A 20,930-nucleotide genomic window follows, 5' to 3' on the forward strand; every position below is an offset into this window, starting at 1 on the left:
TGGAATTTTAGTTGAAGAGGATGGTCTTCACAGCTTTCTGGAAGGTCATCAATGAGTTCTGTAATCTAATTTGCGGAGGGAGTTGGTTCCAGAGTTGGGGGATGAAGTGGCTGTAGGAGCATTTGCGGGCAGTTTCTGACAGGAGAGACCTTCCTGGCGGGATGCATAGGCATTTCTCCATTTCAGAGCGGAGGAGGTGGCTGGGGATGTATAGGGTTAGCTTGGATCCTATGTAAGCTGGGGTGGTGGCATAAATTCTTTTATGTGCTATTACCAGGGCCTTGAATGCACAGCGTTGGTTGATCAGAAGCCAGTGCTCTGTGCGGAGGGCTGGGAAGATGGGGTCGTGGTAGTTGAGGCTGTGTAGGTACTGTCCCCGTGGAGAGGGAGGAATTAATGATGGGGAGGATAGATTCTGCCATGGCGTCTTCTGTGGATAGTAAGAGGCTGGATGGGCAGGGGTTGAGGATGGTGCCGGAGGGCTTGAGTTATCAGGGTTTCAAGAATCTCAGGATGAGTGGCCATGTGAAGTTGGGATAGAGTGGCAGAGGACAGAGTATTGGGGTTGGGTTGGGGGTATGCTGGTGGGGGATTGGTGCTGGTGGCAGTGTCAAGATTATTGCGAATGATTTGTACCTTGGACTGGAAGAAGTCTGAGGGAGTTTCACTATCAAGTTCAGTTGGGTTGCTGTGTTGTTTTTTTTCGTGGGCGTTGGTGAAGAGTTGGTTCGTAAGGCCAAACAGTTGTTTGGATCTGGCTGGGACTTTCTGTAGGAAATGAGAGTAGTAGGCTTTCTTTGCTTCTAGGATGGCGGCTTTGTAGGTGGTAGATGTGTTTTCCCAGTGAGCTTTGGATTCTAAATTTGGGTGTTTGATCCAGCTCATGTTGCAGTATTTTGCCTCGCTTTAGTAAGCATCTTCTGAAGTTACCTGTACACATCTTTATGGTTAAAATTTATCCTAGCTCTAATAAACTTTAATTCTTAATATCTAGTGAAGTGCTCAGACCATAACAAATGATTCAGTGATAACACCAAACCGAGGCACGTAATTTTACTGAGGTTTAGCAACAACTACTAATCCATCCAATCCAGATAAGTTACGCTTATTTTCTATTACATTGGAGATTGATTGTTGTATTATGGATGGTTAGGAGGACAGTGAAGGCGATGATGGTCTCCTTGCTAACCTCGGTTTGGTCTTATCACTGAATCATTGGTTATGGTCTGAGCACTTCACTAGATATTAAGAATTAAAGTTTATTAGAGCTGTGATTAATTAGTATTTTTGATAGTTATCACAGATTATTAGTGGTTATCTCCTTACTAAGTAGTTTAAAATTTATCCTCCCATGATCAGCTAAATATTGTGCAGGAATTAGAGAGCTGCACGGGAACGGGGATGACGGGAATCCCTTCGGGTCACGGGGATCCCGTAGGGACGCCCCCTAGGGTCACGGGAATCCTGTGGGGACGCCCCCTAGGGTCGCAGGGATCCCGTGGGGACGCCTTCGAGGGTCGCGGGGTTCCTGTGGGGCTGGATGTACTCAGTCGCGCGGCTCTTCTTCTCTCTACCTGCTCTGCTTGCAGCACAGAGCCGAACGGAAGTCTTCCCGACGTCAGCGCTTACGTCGGAGGGGAGGGAGGACTTAAACAAAGCCCTCCCTCCCTCCGACGTCAGCGCTGATGTCGGGAAGACTTCCGTTCGGCTCTGTGCTGCAGGCAGGGCAAGTAAGGAGAAGGAGAGTAGCCTCGCGGTTCGAGTGAGTGGCTACCAAGGGAGGGGGGGCGGTCCGCCCGGGTTGCAGCACAGCCGGCCAGGTCCCCTTACTTTTGTGGCAGTTCCCCGACCGACCGACAACAGCCCCGGTCTAACAATCCTCCCTGCCCTGTAGCCGCGAATCTAAATTACCTTCTTACAGCAGCTGTAAGAAGGTAATTTAGATTCGCGGTTAAGGGTAGGGAGGTTTGTCGGACCGGGGCTGTTGTCGGTCGGTCGGTCGGTCGGGGAAGCGCCACAAAAGTAAGGGGACCTGGCCGGCTGTGCTGCACCCGGGGCAGTAGAGAAGGAGGGGGGAGAAGGACGCTGAAAGCACTGAAGACGGTGGAGAAGGACACTGAAAGGCCATGGGGAAGACGGGCGGGGGGGGGGGGGAAGGACTCTGAAAGTACTTGTGGAAGACAGAGGAGGGAGAAGGACGCTGAAAGCACATGGGGAAGACAAAGGGGTGGAGAAGGACGCTGAAGGGCGGGGGGGAAGGACTCTGAAAGCACTTGTGGAAGACAGAGGGGGGAGAAGGATGCTGAAAGCACATGGGGAAGACAAAGGGGTGGAGAAGGACGATAAAAGAACAGGGGGGTGGAGAAGGACACTGAAAGGCCATGGGGAAGACAGAGAGGGAGAAGGACGCTGAAAGGACATGGGGAAGCAGAAGGGGGAGAAGGACACTGAAAGCACATGTGGAAGACAGAGGGGGGAGAAGGACGCTGAAAGAAAATGGGGAAGAGAGAGTGGGGAGAAGACGCTGGCAGGGAAGAAGACAGAGATGCCAGACTATGGGGGGAGCGGAGAGAAGAAGATGGGTGCCAGACCAATTTGGGGGAAGAAAGGGAGAGGCACAGTAACAGAGCAAATGGAAGATGCAGAAGGAAGAGAGACAGTGGATGGAAGGAATTGAATGAGAACATGAGGAAAGCAGAAACCAGGCAACAAAGGTAGGAAAAGAATTCTATTTCTTTTTTTTTTGCTTCAGGATAAAGTAGTATATTAGTTGTGTTGATAAAAATTTATAAACATTAGAGGCTCTGGTAGAAACCCATTTACAAAGTATGTATTGTTCCCAATTAATATTTTCAAATTAATAAAGTCTTTTTGCTTATTTGTAAATGGGTTTCTACCAGAGCCTTTAATTCAGTAGCATAATTAAATGAAATAACTATTTCTGAAGTTTATAGGGACGGGTGGGGACGGAGGGGATTCCTCGCGGGGACGGGTGGGGACGGAGGGATTCCTCACGGGGACGGGTGGGGACGGAGGGGATTCCTCGCGAGGACGGGTGGGGACGGGTGGGATTTCTGTCCCCGTGCAACTCTCTAGCAGGAATGACATTGCATGCACAAAATTTACCGAGATAAAATCAGGCTCTTTTTATTACCAAAATAACTATTTATAAACATGAACAGCTGCCATAATATTTCAATATTATACAAGATGGTAACCTAAGCCTACACAGAGTGGTGGGTGAGGATCTGGTCACCTTGTGGGCAGACTGGATAGACTATGAGGGTCTTTTTCTGCTGTCACTTACTGTGCTAATGCGTAAATATACTCAGTGTGATTAAAAATAGGCATGCTCATGAAATAAACTTACCTTTCCAAGTATTCTCATGACATTAGTCATTTCTTTTATTTCTATTATTTCACTGCTATCTGTTTGCGATGAATGATCTGCTGAAAAGAATCCCACTCTGAACTGATCTCCTAAGGAAGGCCTAGAGAGAATTAAAGTACACATGCAAATGTCATATTTAAGATAAGAACACTGAAGACCTCTTACTTTAAGTTTCAAGTTTATTCGTTACTCCTTATACCACCCATCAGAAACATTCTGAGTTGTTTATTGTGGTGGCCTAGTAGTTAGGGCTGCTGCCTCAGTATCCCAAGGTTGTGAATTCGATCCCAGCCTACTCATTGTGATTCTAGGCAAGTCACTTAACACTCCAATGCCTCAAATATCACAGTTAGATTGTGAATCTGCCAGAACAGACAGGGAAAATATTTTAAGAGTATCCGATTACTATTCAATATTAATAATAATAGCTTTATTTATATCCCGTCATACCTTTTCAGTTCATGATGGTGTACAACAAGAGGTGCTGTAAGGACAGCAAGGTAACATCAATTAGAATTGGGGAGGGGTAGAAAGACAGTTATGAGATGAGGTGGCATAGGGAAGGGGGAAGGGATGCTTTTGGTAAATCGCTTCATGAAAAATGTGGTTAACAAATCCAAATAATAAATTAGAGCTGAATATTTAGCACGCTGATAAAGCACAGTTACTTACTGTAACAGGTGTTATCCAGGGACAGCAGGCAGATATTCTCAACATATGGGTGACGTCAACCACAGAGCCCCGATGCGGACAGCTTCACAAACAGACTTGCTTGAAGAACTTTTGGAAAGTTTGCGACTGCCACACCACTCATGCACGACTGCCTTCACACCTGACGTAGGGCACACGTCTCCTCAGTTCAGATAGCTAGCTAAGAAGCCAACCAGGGGAGGTGGGTGGGTTGTGAGAACATCTGCCTGCTGTCCCTGGATAATACCTGTTATGGTAAGTAACTCTGCTTTATCCCAGGACAAGCAGGCAGCATATTCTCAACATATGGGTGACCTCCAAACTAACTAGAATGGGATGGTGGGACTGTTGGCAATTCAGGAGAATAAATTTTGTAATGCTGCCTGGCCAAAGTAGCCATTCCGACTGGAAAAAGAATCCAGGCAATAATGAGAGGTGATTGTATGAACCGAGGACCAAGTGGCAGCTTTGCAGATTTCCTCAAAAGGAATAGATCTAAGGAAAGCTACAGATGCCGCCATAGCTCTAACTGTGTGGGCTGTGACTCGACCCTCTAGATTCAGTCCAGCCTGAGCATAGCAGAATGAGATGGAAGCAGCCAACCACTTGGATTTGGTTCGCTTTGACACTGGATGTCCCAACTTGTTTGGATCGAAGGAGATAAAAAGTTGAGGAGAAGATCTATGTGGCTTAGTCCTTTATAAGTAGAAAGCTAAAGAACGCTGTTTCTCCAGGGTGAAAATGAGGCTTTGGAAAAACACTGGAAGTACAATGGATTGATTTAAATAAAATTCTGAAACAACTTTTGGTAAGAATTTTGGATGAGTACGGAGGACCTCCTTGTCATGATGGAATACTGTGAAAGGAGACCCTTGTAGCTTACTGAATCTGCGAGCAGACATGAGAGCAATGAGAAAAACCACTTTCCAGGTGAGATATTTCAGATGAACCTTAGACATTGGTTTAAATGGAGGCTTCATCAATTTGGCAAGAACTATGTTGAGGTCCCAAACCACTGGAGGCGGTTTGAGAGGTGGTTTGACATTGAAACGTCCTTTCATAAATCTGGAAACCACAGGATGAGTAAAGAGGGGTTTCCCTTCGAATGGCTGATGGAAAGCAGCAATTGCACTGAGATGTACTCAAATGGATGTCGATTTGAGGCCTGATTGAGGAAACCGAGTCCATTTCTGGTAGTAACATTGTCTGGTGGAAGGTTTTATGGAAGCTTCTAAAATGTCTGCTACAGATTTAGAGAACTGTAGGTGAGCAGTTACATTGAAAGGAACCAAGCTGTCAGGTGCAGAGACTGCAGGTTGGGATGAAGCAGTGACCCCTGACTCTGTGTAAGCAGAGAGAGAAAAACTGGTAGAAGTAGTTGCTCCCTGCTGCTCAGTTGAAGTAGAAGGGAGAACCAAGATTGTCTGGGCTACCGAGGAGCTATCAAAATCATGGTGGCATGTTCGTGTTTGAATTTGACGAGTGTCTTGAGAATTAGATGGAATGGAGGAAACGCATATAGAAACTTGCTCGTCCATTCCAGAAGAAAGGCATCTGCCTCCGGGTGGTGAAGACAGTATATCCTGGAGCAAAACTGAGGCAGTTTGTTGTTGTGAGGAGACACAAAGAGATCTACTTGGGGAGTCCCCCACTGAGAAAAAAATGCGATGGAGAGGTGACAAATTGAGTGTCCATTCGTGAGGCTGTAGAAGACGACTCAATTTGTCCGCCAAGAAGTTTTTCTCTCCTTGAATGTAGAAGGCTTTCAGAAAGATGTTGTGAAAAATTGCCCAATGCCAAACCTTCTTCGCTTCTTCTCACAGAGGAAGAGATCCTCCCTGCTTGTTGACATAGTACATGGCTACTTGATTGTCTGTACAAATGAGGACTACTTGATCGTGAAGATGTTGAAAAGCTTTGAGAGCACTGAAAATCGCTCTGAGTTCCAACAGATTTATGCGACACCGACGATCTGTGCTGGACCAATGCCCTTGAGTACGGAGACCATCGAGATGAGCCCCCCAAGTGTAGGTTGAGGAATCTGTCATGAGAACCTTCTGATGAGGGGGCATTTGAAACAATAAACCTCTGGAGAGATTGGAAGAAAGCATCCACCAGTGGAGAGACTGTTTGAACAAAGGAGTCAGAGTAATGTGCTGCGAGAGAGGATCGGAAGCCTGTGCCTATTGAGAGGTGAGGGTCCACTGAGGAATTCTGAGGTGAAGTCTGGCAAAAGGAGTCATGTGACCTGTAGAAGCCATGTGACTGAGGAGAACCATCATATGTCTCGCTGAGAGCGAAGTGAGGGGCAACACTTTGTGGCAAAGTTGTATGAGAGTATCCTGACATTGTTGAGGAAGGAATGCTCTGAGTTGCAGTGTCCAGTACAGCTCCAATGAACTGTAGAGTTTGAGAGAGGTATAGTTGGGATTTTGGAAAGTTGATTTTGAACCCCAAACTTTGGAGGCACCAAATAGTCCATTGGGTCACAACATTAACTCACTGAGATGTTGAATCTTTGATGAGCCAGTCGTCCAGGTACAGGAAAACCTGAAGACAATGGCTGTGCAGAGCTGCTGCTACTACTACTAGGCACTTGGTGAAAACCCTGGGAGATGATGCCAAGGCCGAAAGGTAGCCCTCTGTATTGAAAATGATGATTTCCCACCCGAAATCTGAGTAACTTGCAGAAGGCTGGATGAATGGGAATATGAGTGTAAGCTTCTTTAAGATCCAGAGAGAAGAACCAATTGTTGTGATCCAGAAGGGGATACAAGGATGCTAGGGACAGCATTTGAAATTTTTCTTTGACAAGAAATTTGTTGAGAGCTCTGAGATCCAATATAGGTCGTAGATCCCCCGTCTTCTTCGGGAAAAGGAAGTAACGGGAGTAAAGCATGATGTGCTATGATGTTCCAGAGGTACTTATTCGATGGTACAGAGATGAAGCAGAGCTTGAGCTTCCTGAAGAAGAAGGGTGGTCTGCGATGTATTGGAAGGATACTCTCTTGGGGGGGGGGATCTGGTGGAACCTGAAGGAAGTGAAAAGAGTAACTTTCCCTGATGATTGTGAGGACCCAGAGGTCAGATGTAATTAATTCCCATCATTGATAAAATTGATGGAGTCGACCTCCTATGGGGAGAGGAGAGGACAGAGGCAGAACGATTGAGGTTATGCTCCGTGTTAGATGGTCAAAAAGGCTGAGTGGACTTGGGCGCAGGAGTCTGAGATTTACGTTACCTTTGTTGTTGTTGCTGTTGTTTCTTAGGAGGCGGCCATGAATAAGGTGCTGACTTCTGAGGATAACACCTCTGATAAGATGGAGGAGGTCTATAAGCAGTGGAAGGCTTTAGCTTCAGCCGAACTATAGAGGCAAACGATTCCTCATGCTCAGATATGCGTTTTGTGGCTGCCTCAATGAAGTCATCAAACAACTCATTCCTCTGACATGGAATGTTGGCCAGTCAATCTTGCAAATTTGGATCCATGTCTACAGTGTGTAACCAGGCTACACGACGCATGGCCACCGAGAACGCAGTGACCCTGGAGGACAGCTCAAAAGCATCATATGCAGCCTGAACTATATGCATGCGAAGTTGACCTAGAATTGAATGCATATGCTGAAACTCTGGTGGGCAATGTTTTGGAAGATACTTAAAGAAAGTAGTCATAGCTTGAGATATGATGTAAAGACAAAATTGTAGCTTAAAATCCTATTTGTCATCATAGAATTTTGATACAGCCAATGTCCAAACTTGTCCATAGTCCTGCCCTCTCTGCCAGGAGGGATGGTGGCATAAACCTTGGCAGGATTGGTTCTTTTTAAAGAAGACTCCATGAGAACAGATTGATGGGATAGTTGAGACTTCTCAAATCCCTTACAATGGACCATCTTATATCGAGATTCCAACTTTGCTGGCACAGCAGGAATGGAGTATAGTGTATCTAGGTTCCTCTTGAAAGTTTGAGAAAGAATGCCATTCATGGGTAGTTTAAGAGAATCCCTAGGAGGATTAGGTATATCCAGCTCTTCTAAATACTCCTTAAGAGTATTTGGAATCAGACTCCAAGGTAATTTTGAGATCATTACTCATTTGACATAAGAACTTAGTAAAGGACACTGGGTCAGAAGAGAAGTGACCTTGTTGAGGTGAAGGAGAACGAGAACCCCTCGAGGTACCCTTTACAGCAGAGAAAGAAGATGAAGCCTCTCTGGAATATTGGTACCGCAGATCTGAATCCATAGACAAAGATGAAGATGAAAAATCACTTCTAGAACGAGTGGGAGAAGCAGAACGTTTTTGTTTTGAAGAACCAGCTGGTGAAGAAAACCTTGCAGGAGAGGAACTCGACTGACGAGAGACCTGTGGTGTCCGAATATGAGGTTCCACAACAGATTTCGTCAAGAAAGTAGTTGGTGGCCTCGAGTCTTGATGCCTCGATGAACGAGGTTTGCCTCGGGAAGAAGACCTGGGTCTAGACGAATACCTCGACAGATGTTGTGGAGATGAACTATGCCTCGAAGAACGAGGCAGTGATCTCGAATCCAGCCTCAATGTGGAATGTCGAGGAGTCCTAGCCCTGTGTGATGCCTTATGTTGAGAGTTAGGGCAGGAAGTTGAAGATCGAGGTCAAGACACTTGCAAGGACTCGACTCCTTGTATAGAGTGTTCAGACTGACCTCAGATTAAGCCAGATTGACCCCAGATTAAGCCTGCTGGCGCAACAACTTTTAACCCCCCCTGCCGCCGCTGCATCTTTTAAACCCTCCCTGCCGCCGCATATTTTTAACCCCCCCTGCCGCCGCCACATATTTTTAAACCCACCTGCCACCGCCACATATTTTAAACACCCCCTGCTGCCGCCACATCTTTTAAACACACCCCGCAGCCGCATTTTTTTTTTTTTAAACCCCACCAGCTCGCTGTCATCGTACCTGGTGGTCCAGTGTATTTCCCAGCCAGCGGTGCACTGGCCAAAAGTGCAGGGATCAGGAGCAAGCCATTCGCGCTCCCACTTGGGCTCGGGCCGATCTCACAAGAACTGACTGCAGCCATTCAGAGATCGACGCGGGCCCAGGCAGGAGCGTGGAGGGCTTGCTCCTGATCTCTGTGCTTCTGGCCTATGTGCCTGCTGGCAGGGAAAAATGAGAGCCGTCTAAAGGAGGGAGGAATTTAAAAAGGTACTGAAGGGATATGATTAAAGGTACGGGGGGGAATGATTAAAAAAGGTACTGGGGTGGTATGTGGGGGGATGATTTAAGGTACTGGGAGGCACATGAGGGATGATTTAAGGTACTGGGGGCACATGGGGGATGATTTAAGGACATGGGATGATTTAAGGTACTGGGGGCACGTGGGGGTATGGGGGATGATTTAAGGTACTGGGGGGCATGTGGTTGTATGGGAGATAATTTAAGGTAATGGGTGCACGTCGGGGTGGGGGGGGATGTTTTAAGATACTGGGGAGTACGTGAGGGGTATGGGGCCTGCCTGCCTGCCTGCCACTAGGCCTGCCTGCTCTGTGCCCTGTCTTGGCCTACCACTAGACCACCAGAGGGGGGACAGGGTGCAGAGCCTGGCAGGGAGAATTTGGGTCAGAATGTTTTTTTCTTGTTTTCCACCTCTAAATCTAGGGTGTGTCTTATGGTTAGGTGCGTCTTATGGAGCAAAAAATACAGTATATTAGTGATAGGAAGAAGTGCAAAATTGGCATTGTGAGACTCAAAAGTGAAGGGGAGAAATATGTAGAAGCTGATAAAAAGGCTGAATTGCGAGCTGAGGGGGGAGACAAGATGGCGTCTGGAGCAGGACGCTGAGAGGAGCACTCCCATCTCAAGGTCTACTTTTTCGTTAAAATCTTTTTTTTGAGAAAATTGTTTCCATGCCGAAGAGAAGGGGGAAACAGAGGGGTGTCCCTCCACCTACCTCCGGATCCTCGACTGCTTTTACAGTCCAACCTTCCACTTCGGGCGATTCTGCTGTTGCTGCGAGCCGGGAAGCTCACAGCCTGGACAGCGAGATGTCTCTCTCGCTGAGCCCGCGAGGACCGCATACCCCTCTCAAACCCGGGGAAACGTCGGTGGAGCAGAACATGCAGGAGGGCTCCCCCGGTGTAAGGAGAGAGGCATGTTCGTTTGCCGCGATAAACCCGGAAGTAGTTACAACCACGCTGACCCCGGCGTCGGAGGTGCAGCGTTCAGGGAGTGAGGAGCCTCTGGCAGCGAACGCCGAGGTCGTAGGAGCCCAGAGTCTTTCTCTTGGGGCAGAAGCTATAGAAAATCTGGCTGCTATCTCCTCCCTCAAGAAATTGGTGAGACCTCAGGCAGTAACACTGGATTCCATCTGGACTGCAATAGAGAATCTACATCTGGTATGCACTAACTTTGTTTCTATTACCTTGAATTCTACCACTAGGATAAGTTCTTTAGAGACTTCTATTCAGCAACATCAAGTGGATCTTAAAAATTTAGAGAAAGTAACAACCGAGACTAAGAATTTACTTACTAAACAAATGACAGATAAAATGATGATCTTGAGGAAGATTGAAAACTTAGAAAACCAACAAAAAAACTTGAATTTGAGAATCCTTAATTTTCCGGTTGCTAAGTTTATGCCGCCTCAAGAATTGTTTAAGAATTTCATGTTGACTGTATTAAATATCCCAGAAGCAAGTCTTCCCCGACACAAAAAATTTATTATTTAAAACAAATGCAAAAGGAAAAAGTAGTGGAAACTGAAAAAACACAATTGGATGTTTCAGCCATTTTGCAATCATCTGATATTGAAACTCAGGGGCGGGCAACATTATTAGTCTCTTTGGTATTTCTACAAGATAAAGAAATGTTGTTGAAATTGTATTTTAATTTGAAACAGGTCACCTATTTAGGTGAAAGGATATATATATTTCCGGATGTCTCTAAATAGACACAATCTAGGAGGAAAGAATTTTTGATTTATCGACCAAAGGTGATTGCATTGGGGGCAGTGTTCCAGTTAAGATTTCCCTGTAAATGTTTCGTCTCCTATCAAGGGAGTAAATATATTTTCTTTGAACCTGCCCAATTAGGTTTTTTCCTGGAGGGTAAAGGAATCTCTAAACAGTCCGAATGAAACAGGTTATTAATGCGGTATTAATTAATGGATAGGATAACATCTTATACTGCTCTATTTTCTAATTTGTGATTTTCTTGGGTATATGTTCCCCTTTCCCGAAGGGCTTTATTTAATTTTGTCTCTTCTCCTCTAATTGTGGACTGTATTTGATGATTGTTTTCATTGTATATTTTGTATCTTAGTTTTCTAACTAAATAAGATTATAATCTTGTATTTCCTTTAACATCTTTGTAAAATGGGATGTAATAAAATGATAAATTAAAAAAAAAAAAAAAAGGCTGCATTGCTTAACAAATATTTCTGTTCTGTGTTCACGGCTGAAGCACCGGAAGAGGGACCGCAGAAAAAAAAACGTGAATAGGGATGGAGTGGTAGACTCTGAACAATTTTTAGAGGCTTGTGTTCGTGAAGAGCTAGCTAAAATAAAGAAAGACAAAGCAATGGGACCGGCAGGTGTACATCCGAGGATGCTGAAGGAACTTAGGGAAGTTCTGGTGGCTCCGCTGACTGACCTTTTCAATGAGTCTCAAAAGTCAGGAGTGGTGTACTGGAGGACTGGCGAAGGGTGGATGTGGTCCCACTTCACAAAAGTGGAATTAAGGAAGAAGTTGGGAATTACAGGCCGGTAAGTGTGACTTCTGTGGTAAACAAATTAATGGAAACACTTTTAAAACAGAGAATGGTGAAGTTTCTGGAATTTGTACTTCCCATACTTCTGGAATCACAAGGACCTGAAAAGCAGCTATCCAATGCCACCTAACTTTAAAGAAAAATAAACCAATTCGATACAACTTCCTGAGTCCCCAGGGCTGTGAGTTATTTCAGAAGGAAATAACATTGATATTGCCAACTTTCAGGCCCTCTTATATCAAACTCCAATAGGTTTTAGCGTGGGGAGCCGCGCTGAATGGCCCACGCTACTCCCAATGCTCATTGAGTTCCTATGAGCATTGGGAGCAGCGTGGGCCATTCAGTGCGGCTCTCCGCGTTAAAAACTGCTATCGCAGTTTGATAGAAGAGGGTCTAAGTCTTTTTGAATTCTTTATATTTAAATTATTCTTCAATAGCCACTCACGAACAGGGTTATACTCTGGATCTCATTTCTTATACAGACTCGAATCATTTTAGGTCGCCTATTTCAGCTATTGATTGGTATAAACAATCCTGGACAGATCTTTTTTAGGAAGTTTTCGGATACCTACTTTTTTGTCTAAAATTTTGAATAACCCTTCGAGTGAAAAAATTAAAATAAGAAGTAAAATTAATACGGATATTTTCTGGCAAAAATTGGGTCAAGTTTTTTCAATTCCACTTGGGGAGTTTAATGCTGAGTCTATATTAAAAATGTGGTTTGAAAAGTCTGAAATAATCTTTAATACTATGGCCCCCCTTAAAAAATAAATTGATTTCTCATATGAAGCATGCACCATGATACACTTCTTCTCATCGTCAATTAAAATAATTATGCAGAAAGTTGGAAAAAAAGTAATTTAGATGTGGATAGGTCCAATTGGAGAAAGAAAATAAAAGAATACAATCACGAAATCAATAAAGCTAGGAAAATTTATTATGGCAATGAAATTACCACAGCGAAAGATCAGAATAAAGCTTTCTTTTCACTTTGTAAATCAGTGATTACTGAAAAGGAACGATGTACTAATACTCAAACGCCTTTTGTTGATAAGTTAGCAATCTTTTATAAGGATAAAATCTTAACAATTATATCCTCATTTACCAGGTTCATAGACAGTTCTGATTTTTTTCGGGAAAAGTTCCGTTTTCTCTATAATGTGAGGGATTTCACCCCCCATACCCCCCAGCAACGGCAGCGTGAACATTAACCAATAAAGTGGGGGGGGGGTTTGCCATCCCAAACCCCAGTCGGAGCTCTTTAAAAATTATTTTTTCCCCCGCGCGCTTCTGTCTTCCGCCGAATTGTCAGCACTGGATTGTCAGCGCACTGGCGTCTGGCGCGCGATTATCCCGTCACCCATTTACCAATAGCACAGACTCATTTGTACTTCTATTTCTCAAACCATCTGTAGATAATATTCGAATAAATAGATACTGGTGTACTTTTGACTTGATATCAGAAAGTCAATTAAAGAATCTTTGTGCAAAATTTGGGAAAAAGAAATGTTTACTTGACCCTTTTCCAGCCTATATCTTTTGAAATATTCCCTCCCATGCTATCTCATGGTTTACAATTCTAATAAATCAGTTGCTCTCTAATGCTCATTTTTCATTTGATATGGGACATATCGTGTTTTCTCCATTGTTGAAAAATACAGACTTAGATTTGACTGCCCCTGCAAGTTATCGTCCCATAGCAAACATACCAATAGTGACTAAATTAACTGAATCTATTGTTTCTAAACAGCTTTCAGAGTATTTAGATAAATTTTCAATTCTTTTCCCCTTTCATGAAGGGTTTCGTACAAACTATAGTAAAGAAACACTACTAATTTCATTGGTAGCAAAGTTCAGGGTCTTCTATCTCAGGGTCAATATGCAATTTTGCTACAATTTGGCTTATCAGCAGATTTTGATGTCGTTAACCATGATACTTTGATTCAATTGTTAGCTAATATTGGTCTTAACAGAAAGGTATTAGACTGGTTTAAAGGATTTTTGATGTTAAGATCGTATTGAGTCCATAATGAGGGCAAGTTTTCATCCATCTGGACCTCTGTTTGTGGGGTACTACAGGGCTCACCATTGTCCCCCATTTTGTTTAACATTTATATGACTACTTTGCAATTTTTGAAACTATTACCAATCGAAACAATTTATAATTATGCAGATGATATTTTTATTTTTTTGGAAGTCGACCCTTCTCTGAATACTTTGAAATCAGATATTAATTCCTGCATCTTAAGAATCCAAGATTGGACATTTTCACTGTGCATGAAATTAAATACTACCAAGACAACATTTTTATGGTTTGGGCCAAAAATTGAACAGTTGCCCAGCTCAATTTTGTTAGCCTCTGGTGACTCACTGAAAATCAATTTTTCATCTAGAATTCTGGGTTTTATTCTGGATTCTTCATTTTCATTATCTAATCAAATTAATCATGTTCCAAAAAAATGTTTTTTCAGTTTAAAGATACTTAGAAGAGTACGTCATCTTTTTTTTCACCAACATTTTGCAGTTCTGGTTCAGGCCATTATTTTATCTCAGTTGGATTATGGCATCTCGCTTTATGCTTGTTTAAGTAAATATAATTTGAGACTATAACCTATCCAGAATATGGCGGCCAAATTGATTTATGGTAGTGCTGCCGATACAGGAAAAAATATTTCAATTCGATTCAGCCTATTGAATCGAATTTTTGATTTGTTTTTCCTGCTCAAATGGGTGGTTTTTTGTTTGTTTTTTTTCAAACATCCTGTTGGGTTTATTTTATAGCTTCTTCACCCCTTTTATAGCCTCTTCACCCCCTTTGCCCTCTCCTACCCACACTGGCGCTGTGGTGTAAACAAAATAAACAAAAAAGACTTTTCCTCTCTCTATTAAATCCTAGCACACGTTCGTGGTCTATCACCACCTCTGGCAGCATACACATTTCAAATCTGACATATTGTAATCACAAAATAGAAAATAAAATTATTTTTTCTACCTTTTGTTTTCTGGTCATTATTCAGATCTTGTTGGTCCCAGGCTCTGGTTATCTTCCGATAACTCACTTGACAGGATCTCCTTCTTTCTTCATGCTAACCATCCATCTTCTATCTCTGTCCTTCCTGTTTCCCTTCCCTTCCCCAGAGGTCTGGCATCTTTCCTTTTTTTTTAGTCTCCATCCCCAGATCCACCTTTTCTCAACTACCCTTTCATCCAGCATCTCTCCCTCCTTCCCCACCACCTCAGGTTCCACCAGCTCTCCCTTTCTCTTCCCAACTACCTTCCTATCCAGTATCTCTACCCCCCACACTACCCCTTGTGTATAGCTTCTCTCCTTTTCTGTTCCTTCCCTTACTAAATCTCATTGTCCACCATTTAGATCCATTATTTCTTCTATCCCTCCCCCCATTTCCCCTCTCCCTCATCTCCTCTCTCCCCCAAGTTCATCTCTCCCTCCCCCAAGTCCATCTCCTCCCTCCACCATCCATCTTCCCCCCTCCATCTTATCTCCATCTCTCCTTCTCCAGTCCACCAATTCCAAGTCCATCTCCCATCTCATCTCTCCCCCCAGCTCTGACTACCAACATAGAAGCCCAGTATTTGGATGGCAGAGGGCAACACTCATGCATTGTGGCACCTACCAAGAGCTCCGGGCGCTTCACACATCGGGCAAACACTTTTTCTGTGAGCTGCAGAAGACGCGGCCTTGCAAAAGCCGAGTGAGAAGCGTCTCTGCACTGCAACACTTCCAATGCACTCGCACCGCTCCTCGGGAGCCCCTGTGCACCACCACGTCACTCGGCGCTCGCAAGTGCGCGGGGCTCTGGCTGTCATGTGGCCAATGAAAGGCCAGCTGCTGGCAGGACCTGGGAGAGCAGGCTCGCACCACTGAGCAGCAGCAGCAAGAGTGGTGCATGCAGGTAGCAGATCAGGGGCATTTACCGGGCTCCAGGGGAAGCATGAGCATGCATGCGAGAAGATGAGGTGCGGGCATCTGCTGCCAGCCAACCAATTAAAAATCACCTTGTTGCCGCCGTTCTGCACTCAGAGGTCTACTCGGCTTTCCCTCTGCCACTGGAATCCTTGCTTCTGATGTAACAGCAAAACTGGAAGTTACATTAGATGGAAGGATTCCGGTGGCAGAGGGAAAGCCCAAAAGGGGGCCGACAAATCAGTGAGTTCAATTTTTTACAAAAACAAATCGATTTGAATCGATTCACCCGAAGTGAATCGGTGAATCGATTTGAATCGCGAATCGGGCAGCACTAATTTACAATAAACATATATACGATGACCATGTCACACCTTTGCTGAGATCCCTTCACTGGCTTCCTGTCTACTGGAGGATCCAATTACTGGAGCAACTGTAATTTTCAAAATCCTATATGGTATTTTTTCTCTTTTGGTCTCTGTTTCATTTAATTTGCAAGAAATCTGTAATTCTAGGAGCTTTCAGAAATATAAACTTGGCTTTCCCACTGTTAAAAGAATTAAAACTATGGCCAATTTTTGTTGATCATTTTCTTTTTTATTCATAAAAGTTTGGAATGACCTTCCTTCTATAATCAGAGTTCTTTCTCATCTTCCCACTTTTTGTAAAGCATTGAAGACATATTTATTTCAGAAATTTACTAATGATTTTTCTTTTTCAAATAATCAACCATAAAAGATAAAGTTTTCGCCTAAAAGATATAGTTTCTGTTCTAATCTCTTATATAATTTATTAATATTTTGTTAATCAAGTCGAGCCCTCCTGCTGGGATGAATTGGTATATAAAATTAAAGATTAGATTAGAAGCAACTAATTAAGTGCCATATCAAAACCACTGAGAAGTCCAAGAGTAGTACCATCCCTTTGATTGAGCCAATGCCACACACTTCTCATTTTATGGGGTCATTTACTAATGGTTGGCATCTATGCTATCTGCCCACAGGATTTACAGGAATAAAATGTATCCTGAAGAAGATAAAATGTACCCTGAAATGTACCATTAGTAAGAGACTTTCTTAGTCCAATAAAGAGCATCATTTATACTTGTTAGTGTGGTGACTTTGACTATTGATAACCAGAAGAGGGAGCCCCAGCTTCGTAATTAAACAATTTAAGAAAAAATATCCCATGGAAGATATGCAAACTACTATATGCATGCATCCAAGTTGAAATTTTTTCCAGCTATATGAACTGTTCTTTATGAAATATACTGTATAACACAATTGCTAAAGTGAAATGCTTAATAAAACTGGAATATAATGCATAGGTTTTACTTGTTAATTTATTTTTTTTTAATTTATTTATTTATTCAATTTTATCAATACAAACAAGCAATACATTACTTGTATTTCAGATTAACAGGAGTTATTAAAAAGAAAAAAACTTATAAACCAATTCCACTTAAATCAGTGTTTTGATTATTCACTTATACTTCCAATATATTTAGTCCACAAACTTTGAAGGGAGATTTTTAGAAAATAAATTTGACAATAGGAACAGTCTTATCCAACCTAGAAAGCGGCAATTATCTGCGGTGCTACAGCCATTCATGGCAGGTTATACGTTCTCAGCCATAGGCACTACTTGCTCTTTGGATTCTATAAATCCTACCAGTTGTTTAGGTTCAAAAAACATTTTACAGGAAATTTCAACAAAAAATTTGCCCCCAAGGCAAGGACTCTTGGCCTTAATGCCAAGAATTCTTTCCTACGCCTCTGGGATCTTAAAGACATATCAGGAAATATTCGAACATTAGAACCTAAAAACTGATCATTAATATGACGAAAATACAAACGCAATATATATTCTCTATCACTTTCCAAAGCAAGAGTTATTAACAGGGTTTTCCTTTCCGTTATGACCTCCAAAGAGTTCTCCAGAAAAGTTGTTAAGTTCATATTTTCATTATTTGTCCCTTGAATCTCATTAGGAGTGGAAACTTCCACAGGTCTCTTAATTTGAAAGTAATTAGCTCTAACAATAGGTGGCAAACTTTCAATGGGAATAAGCAGAATTTCCTTAAAATACTTTCTTGCCATCTCCATTGGTGAAATTAAGGGACATTTTGGAAAATTTAGGAGTCTCAAGTTATTTTTCCTTAATTGGTTCTCGAAACTTTCCATTTTCCTGGCAATAAATGTTCTTTCTTTAATTAATTCCAAGTCCAATGTTTCCATTTCACAAATTCTTGACTCCTGTTTTTCTATTTTCTCACTTAAATCTTTAAGGGCCAAACCTTGTTGCTCCACTTTAGAGTGGATAGTCCCATAGTCAGTGTTTAAAGTGGAAAAAGACATTTTGAGGTTAGCGTCCATAACTGAAATGGCCTGCCATAAAGCCTCCATATCTATTACCTTAGGCTTCTCCAACACCCCAAAAATGATCTTACTTCCTCCTCTCTCCTCTTCTGCAGTGTGGGTAAGCTGTCGGTGTACTGCAGCAGCTTCTTCTTCGGCTCCAGAAGAACTTGGAGCTACCAGCCCTCCTTCACTGAGGATCATAGACTCCTCCCGGGTCCATGGTGCCTCAGGACCTCCCGAGACTGCATTGCTTCCGGGTTGTGGGGGTGGCTGCCTCTGTTCCGGGCTCAACATTGCCCGAAACTGCCGGCTGAGTTCGCCCGACGAATTCGGGCTCGCTCCTGAAGTAGCCCCCGTAGATTCACCCGAGCGGGCCAAGGCTTCCTCTATTGTAGACTGCACCAGACGTGGTGCCGCTGCTGCCGCCGGAGGGTTGCCGCGAAGGGCTCCTTTTCTCTTACCCATGCTAAGGTAAGAGAAACTGCTAGTTAAGAAAAAGCAACGCCGGCCAAGAACAAGAGAGGGAGCCTCCCTCTCAGGCGTCCGCTCTCGTCACCATCTTTTTTTCTCCCCTTACTTGTTAATTTTTAAACATACCTAACTTCCCTTCTCTTGGATGGCTAAGGGCACACAATGAAATATTACAGTGCTCAAATTGTCTCCATTCAGAAAAGTAAGTAAAAATTATATAAAACACTGATTTCTAAGAGTCTCTTTCTGTCTTAGTCTGCCTATAATTAATTAAGAATGCATCAAGGGGTGTAGCTATGAGGGGTGTTCAATAATTTATCTACCTGAGTATGAAAGAAATTAGCAAGCATGTTGAAACTAGTCTGTGCATGTTGTGACATGTCTCAAGGTTACTCATGCACAGTTGTGGCTCAGTACATCTAACATTCCAAGAGAGGAGAGTCCTCATGCAAATCAATTAAGAAAACTACTATGGTAGATTTTGAGCACTATTCAGTGATCAAATTTCTCACAAAAGAAGTAAAAAAGCCAAAGGAGATTCATGAACGCATGACTGCAGTTTATGGAAAGTACTTCAAAGTAAAATTTTGGAGCATGCCGTTTAAGTAGGGTAGAGAGTCCATTGACGATGACTCTTCATACTGGATAGCCTATGGAAACAAATTCCACAGAAATATGCAAGAAAGTTGAGGATTTAATTTTGTCAGACAGACAAATTAAAGTTTCCAGAATAGATGAAGAAATGGGCATCTTGGCAAGTTCAGTTTGGAAATGAATTCATGAAAATTTGGACATGTCCAAGGTTAGTGCAAGATGGGTTCCAAGAATGAAGATGCCATATCAGAAGGCCACGAGACTCCAGTGCTGTTAGGAGAATTTGGAGATGTTCCGTGAAAACCAAGTGAATTTTTTTTTTCATTGTTTGGTGACCAGAAATGAGACTTGGGTCTATGACAGAGATCCTGAGTTCAAAATGGAGTCAATGCAATGGAAGCACAAGTCAACCCAGACCCCAAAAAAGCTTGACAGAAAATCTGCAGGCAAAGTCATGGCAACTGTCTTCTGGGATTATAAAGGCCTTCTGCTTCTGGAGTTCATACCACACAAGACAACCATAACTGGGGAGAGTTACGCCAGAATAATGATTGCTTTGCAGGAGTCAATCAAGGAGAAAAGACAAGGAAAACTCGTAGCAGGTGTGCTGCTTCTTCACAATGCACTGGTGCACATGCCACAACAATCACAGGCTGCCATCCAAGAATGTGGGTTTCAGCAGCTGAATCATCCACCCTACAGTCCTGATATGACTCCCTCAGATTATTTCCTGTTCCGAATTTTTAAGAAATCTCTCTGTGGACCGAGTGATGAAAACGCCAAGGAAGCTATGGTTGGAAGGTCAAACAGAATAATTCTTATCAAAGGGGTTAAAGTCATTGCAGGAAAAGTGGATGAAATGTATGGAGCTTTCATGGGACTATACTGAAAAATAAAACAAAAAATTTTTGAAATCTTTTCTTTCCTACTGAGGTAGATAAATTGTTGAACAACTCCGTATAATCCTTCAAGCACTGGTATGTTGGAAGCTTTGGACCACGTACTAAGAGAGTTCTAAGTTAAAAGTCAACCTTGTTCACATTGGTAGCCAAAGATGTTGGAGGCAAACTAACGCGCAGGATGGCCTAAAAGTTTCTGCAAGGCCCTAAAGTAAGTGTAGCTGCTGCCCTGTGGAAAGAACCGCATTAAGCTCCAATGGCCTAAACGTTTTGCAGAGCGCCTCCAGAGTGTAAGTGCATAGTTTCTCTTTCCTGCTTTTTACCTGATCATAAGTTCATCCTCTACAAAAGCCCGGAGAACTGACAGATCCTGCTCATCGGCGCATACAGCTTTTTCGGCTGACACGAAAGTCTTCATGGTTCAGGGTTTCATTAAAAACAAATCCACGCGGTCCTTCGCAGCCTTTCAGCCGGCGTCAGTTCCTATGGCAACAGCAGAGCCCAGACTCCACTCCTTTCCCCCTTCTCCTCGTTCTCCTCGGAGGCGTGGACACCGGTGCCCGGAAACAACCCAAAACTGGAATGAAGACTGTCACTTCCGGGAGGCTGTCTCAACGTAAGCTGTGTACCGAACATCAGGAGATCGGTTCTGACTGAAGGGTTTGTTATATTTCTTTAAATACGTGTGCTTTGTCACGTTCTAAAATTATTTCTTCCAGTAAACGCACAAGATCAAGTTTTAAATTTGAGAAAGAGACAGAACTTGGCAAAGGCAGGCAAGTTATTTTATTATTTGTACCAATCGGTCGTTTTTAATCTAGTACAGCAACCATAGTGAAGATAACTGGTTGAAT

The 20,930-nt window shown here is 43.1% G+C and overlaps 1 protein-coding gene across 1 annotated transcript in view; it reads right to left on the reverse strand.

The window, feature by feature from the left end:
• C2H10orf67 (chromosome 2 C10orf67 homolog) overlaps positions 1-20,700 on the reverse strand; it is a 215,422-nt gene extending 194,722 nt beyond the window's left edge. The window contains exons 1-2 of the mRNA XM_033932886.1: positions 20,400-20,700; positions 3,371-3,491 (exon numbers count right to left, since the gene is read on the reverse strand). Of these exons, the coding sequence (XP_033788777.1) occupies positions 3,371-3,491; positions 20,400-20,494 (216 nt within the window). The 5' untranslated portion in view covers positions 20,495-20,700. The remainder of the gene's footprint in view (positions 1-3,370; positions 3,492-20,399) is intronic.
• Between the last annotated feature and the right edge of the window lie 230 nt (positions 20,701-20,930).

This window comes from Geotrypetes seraphini, chromosome 2, assembly GCF_902459505.1.
Source record: "Geotrypetes seraphini chromosome 2, aGeoSer1.1, whole genome shotgun sequence".
NCBI classification, from domain to species: domain Eukaryota; kingdom Metazoa; phylum Chordata; class Amphibia; order Gymnophiona; family Dermophiidae; genus Geotrypetes; species Geotrypetes seraphini.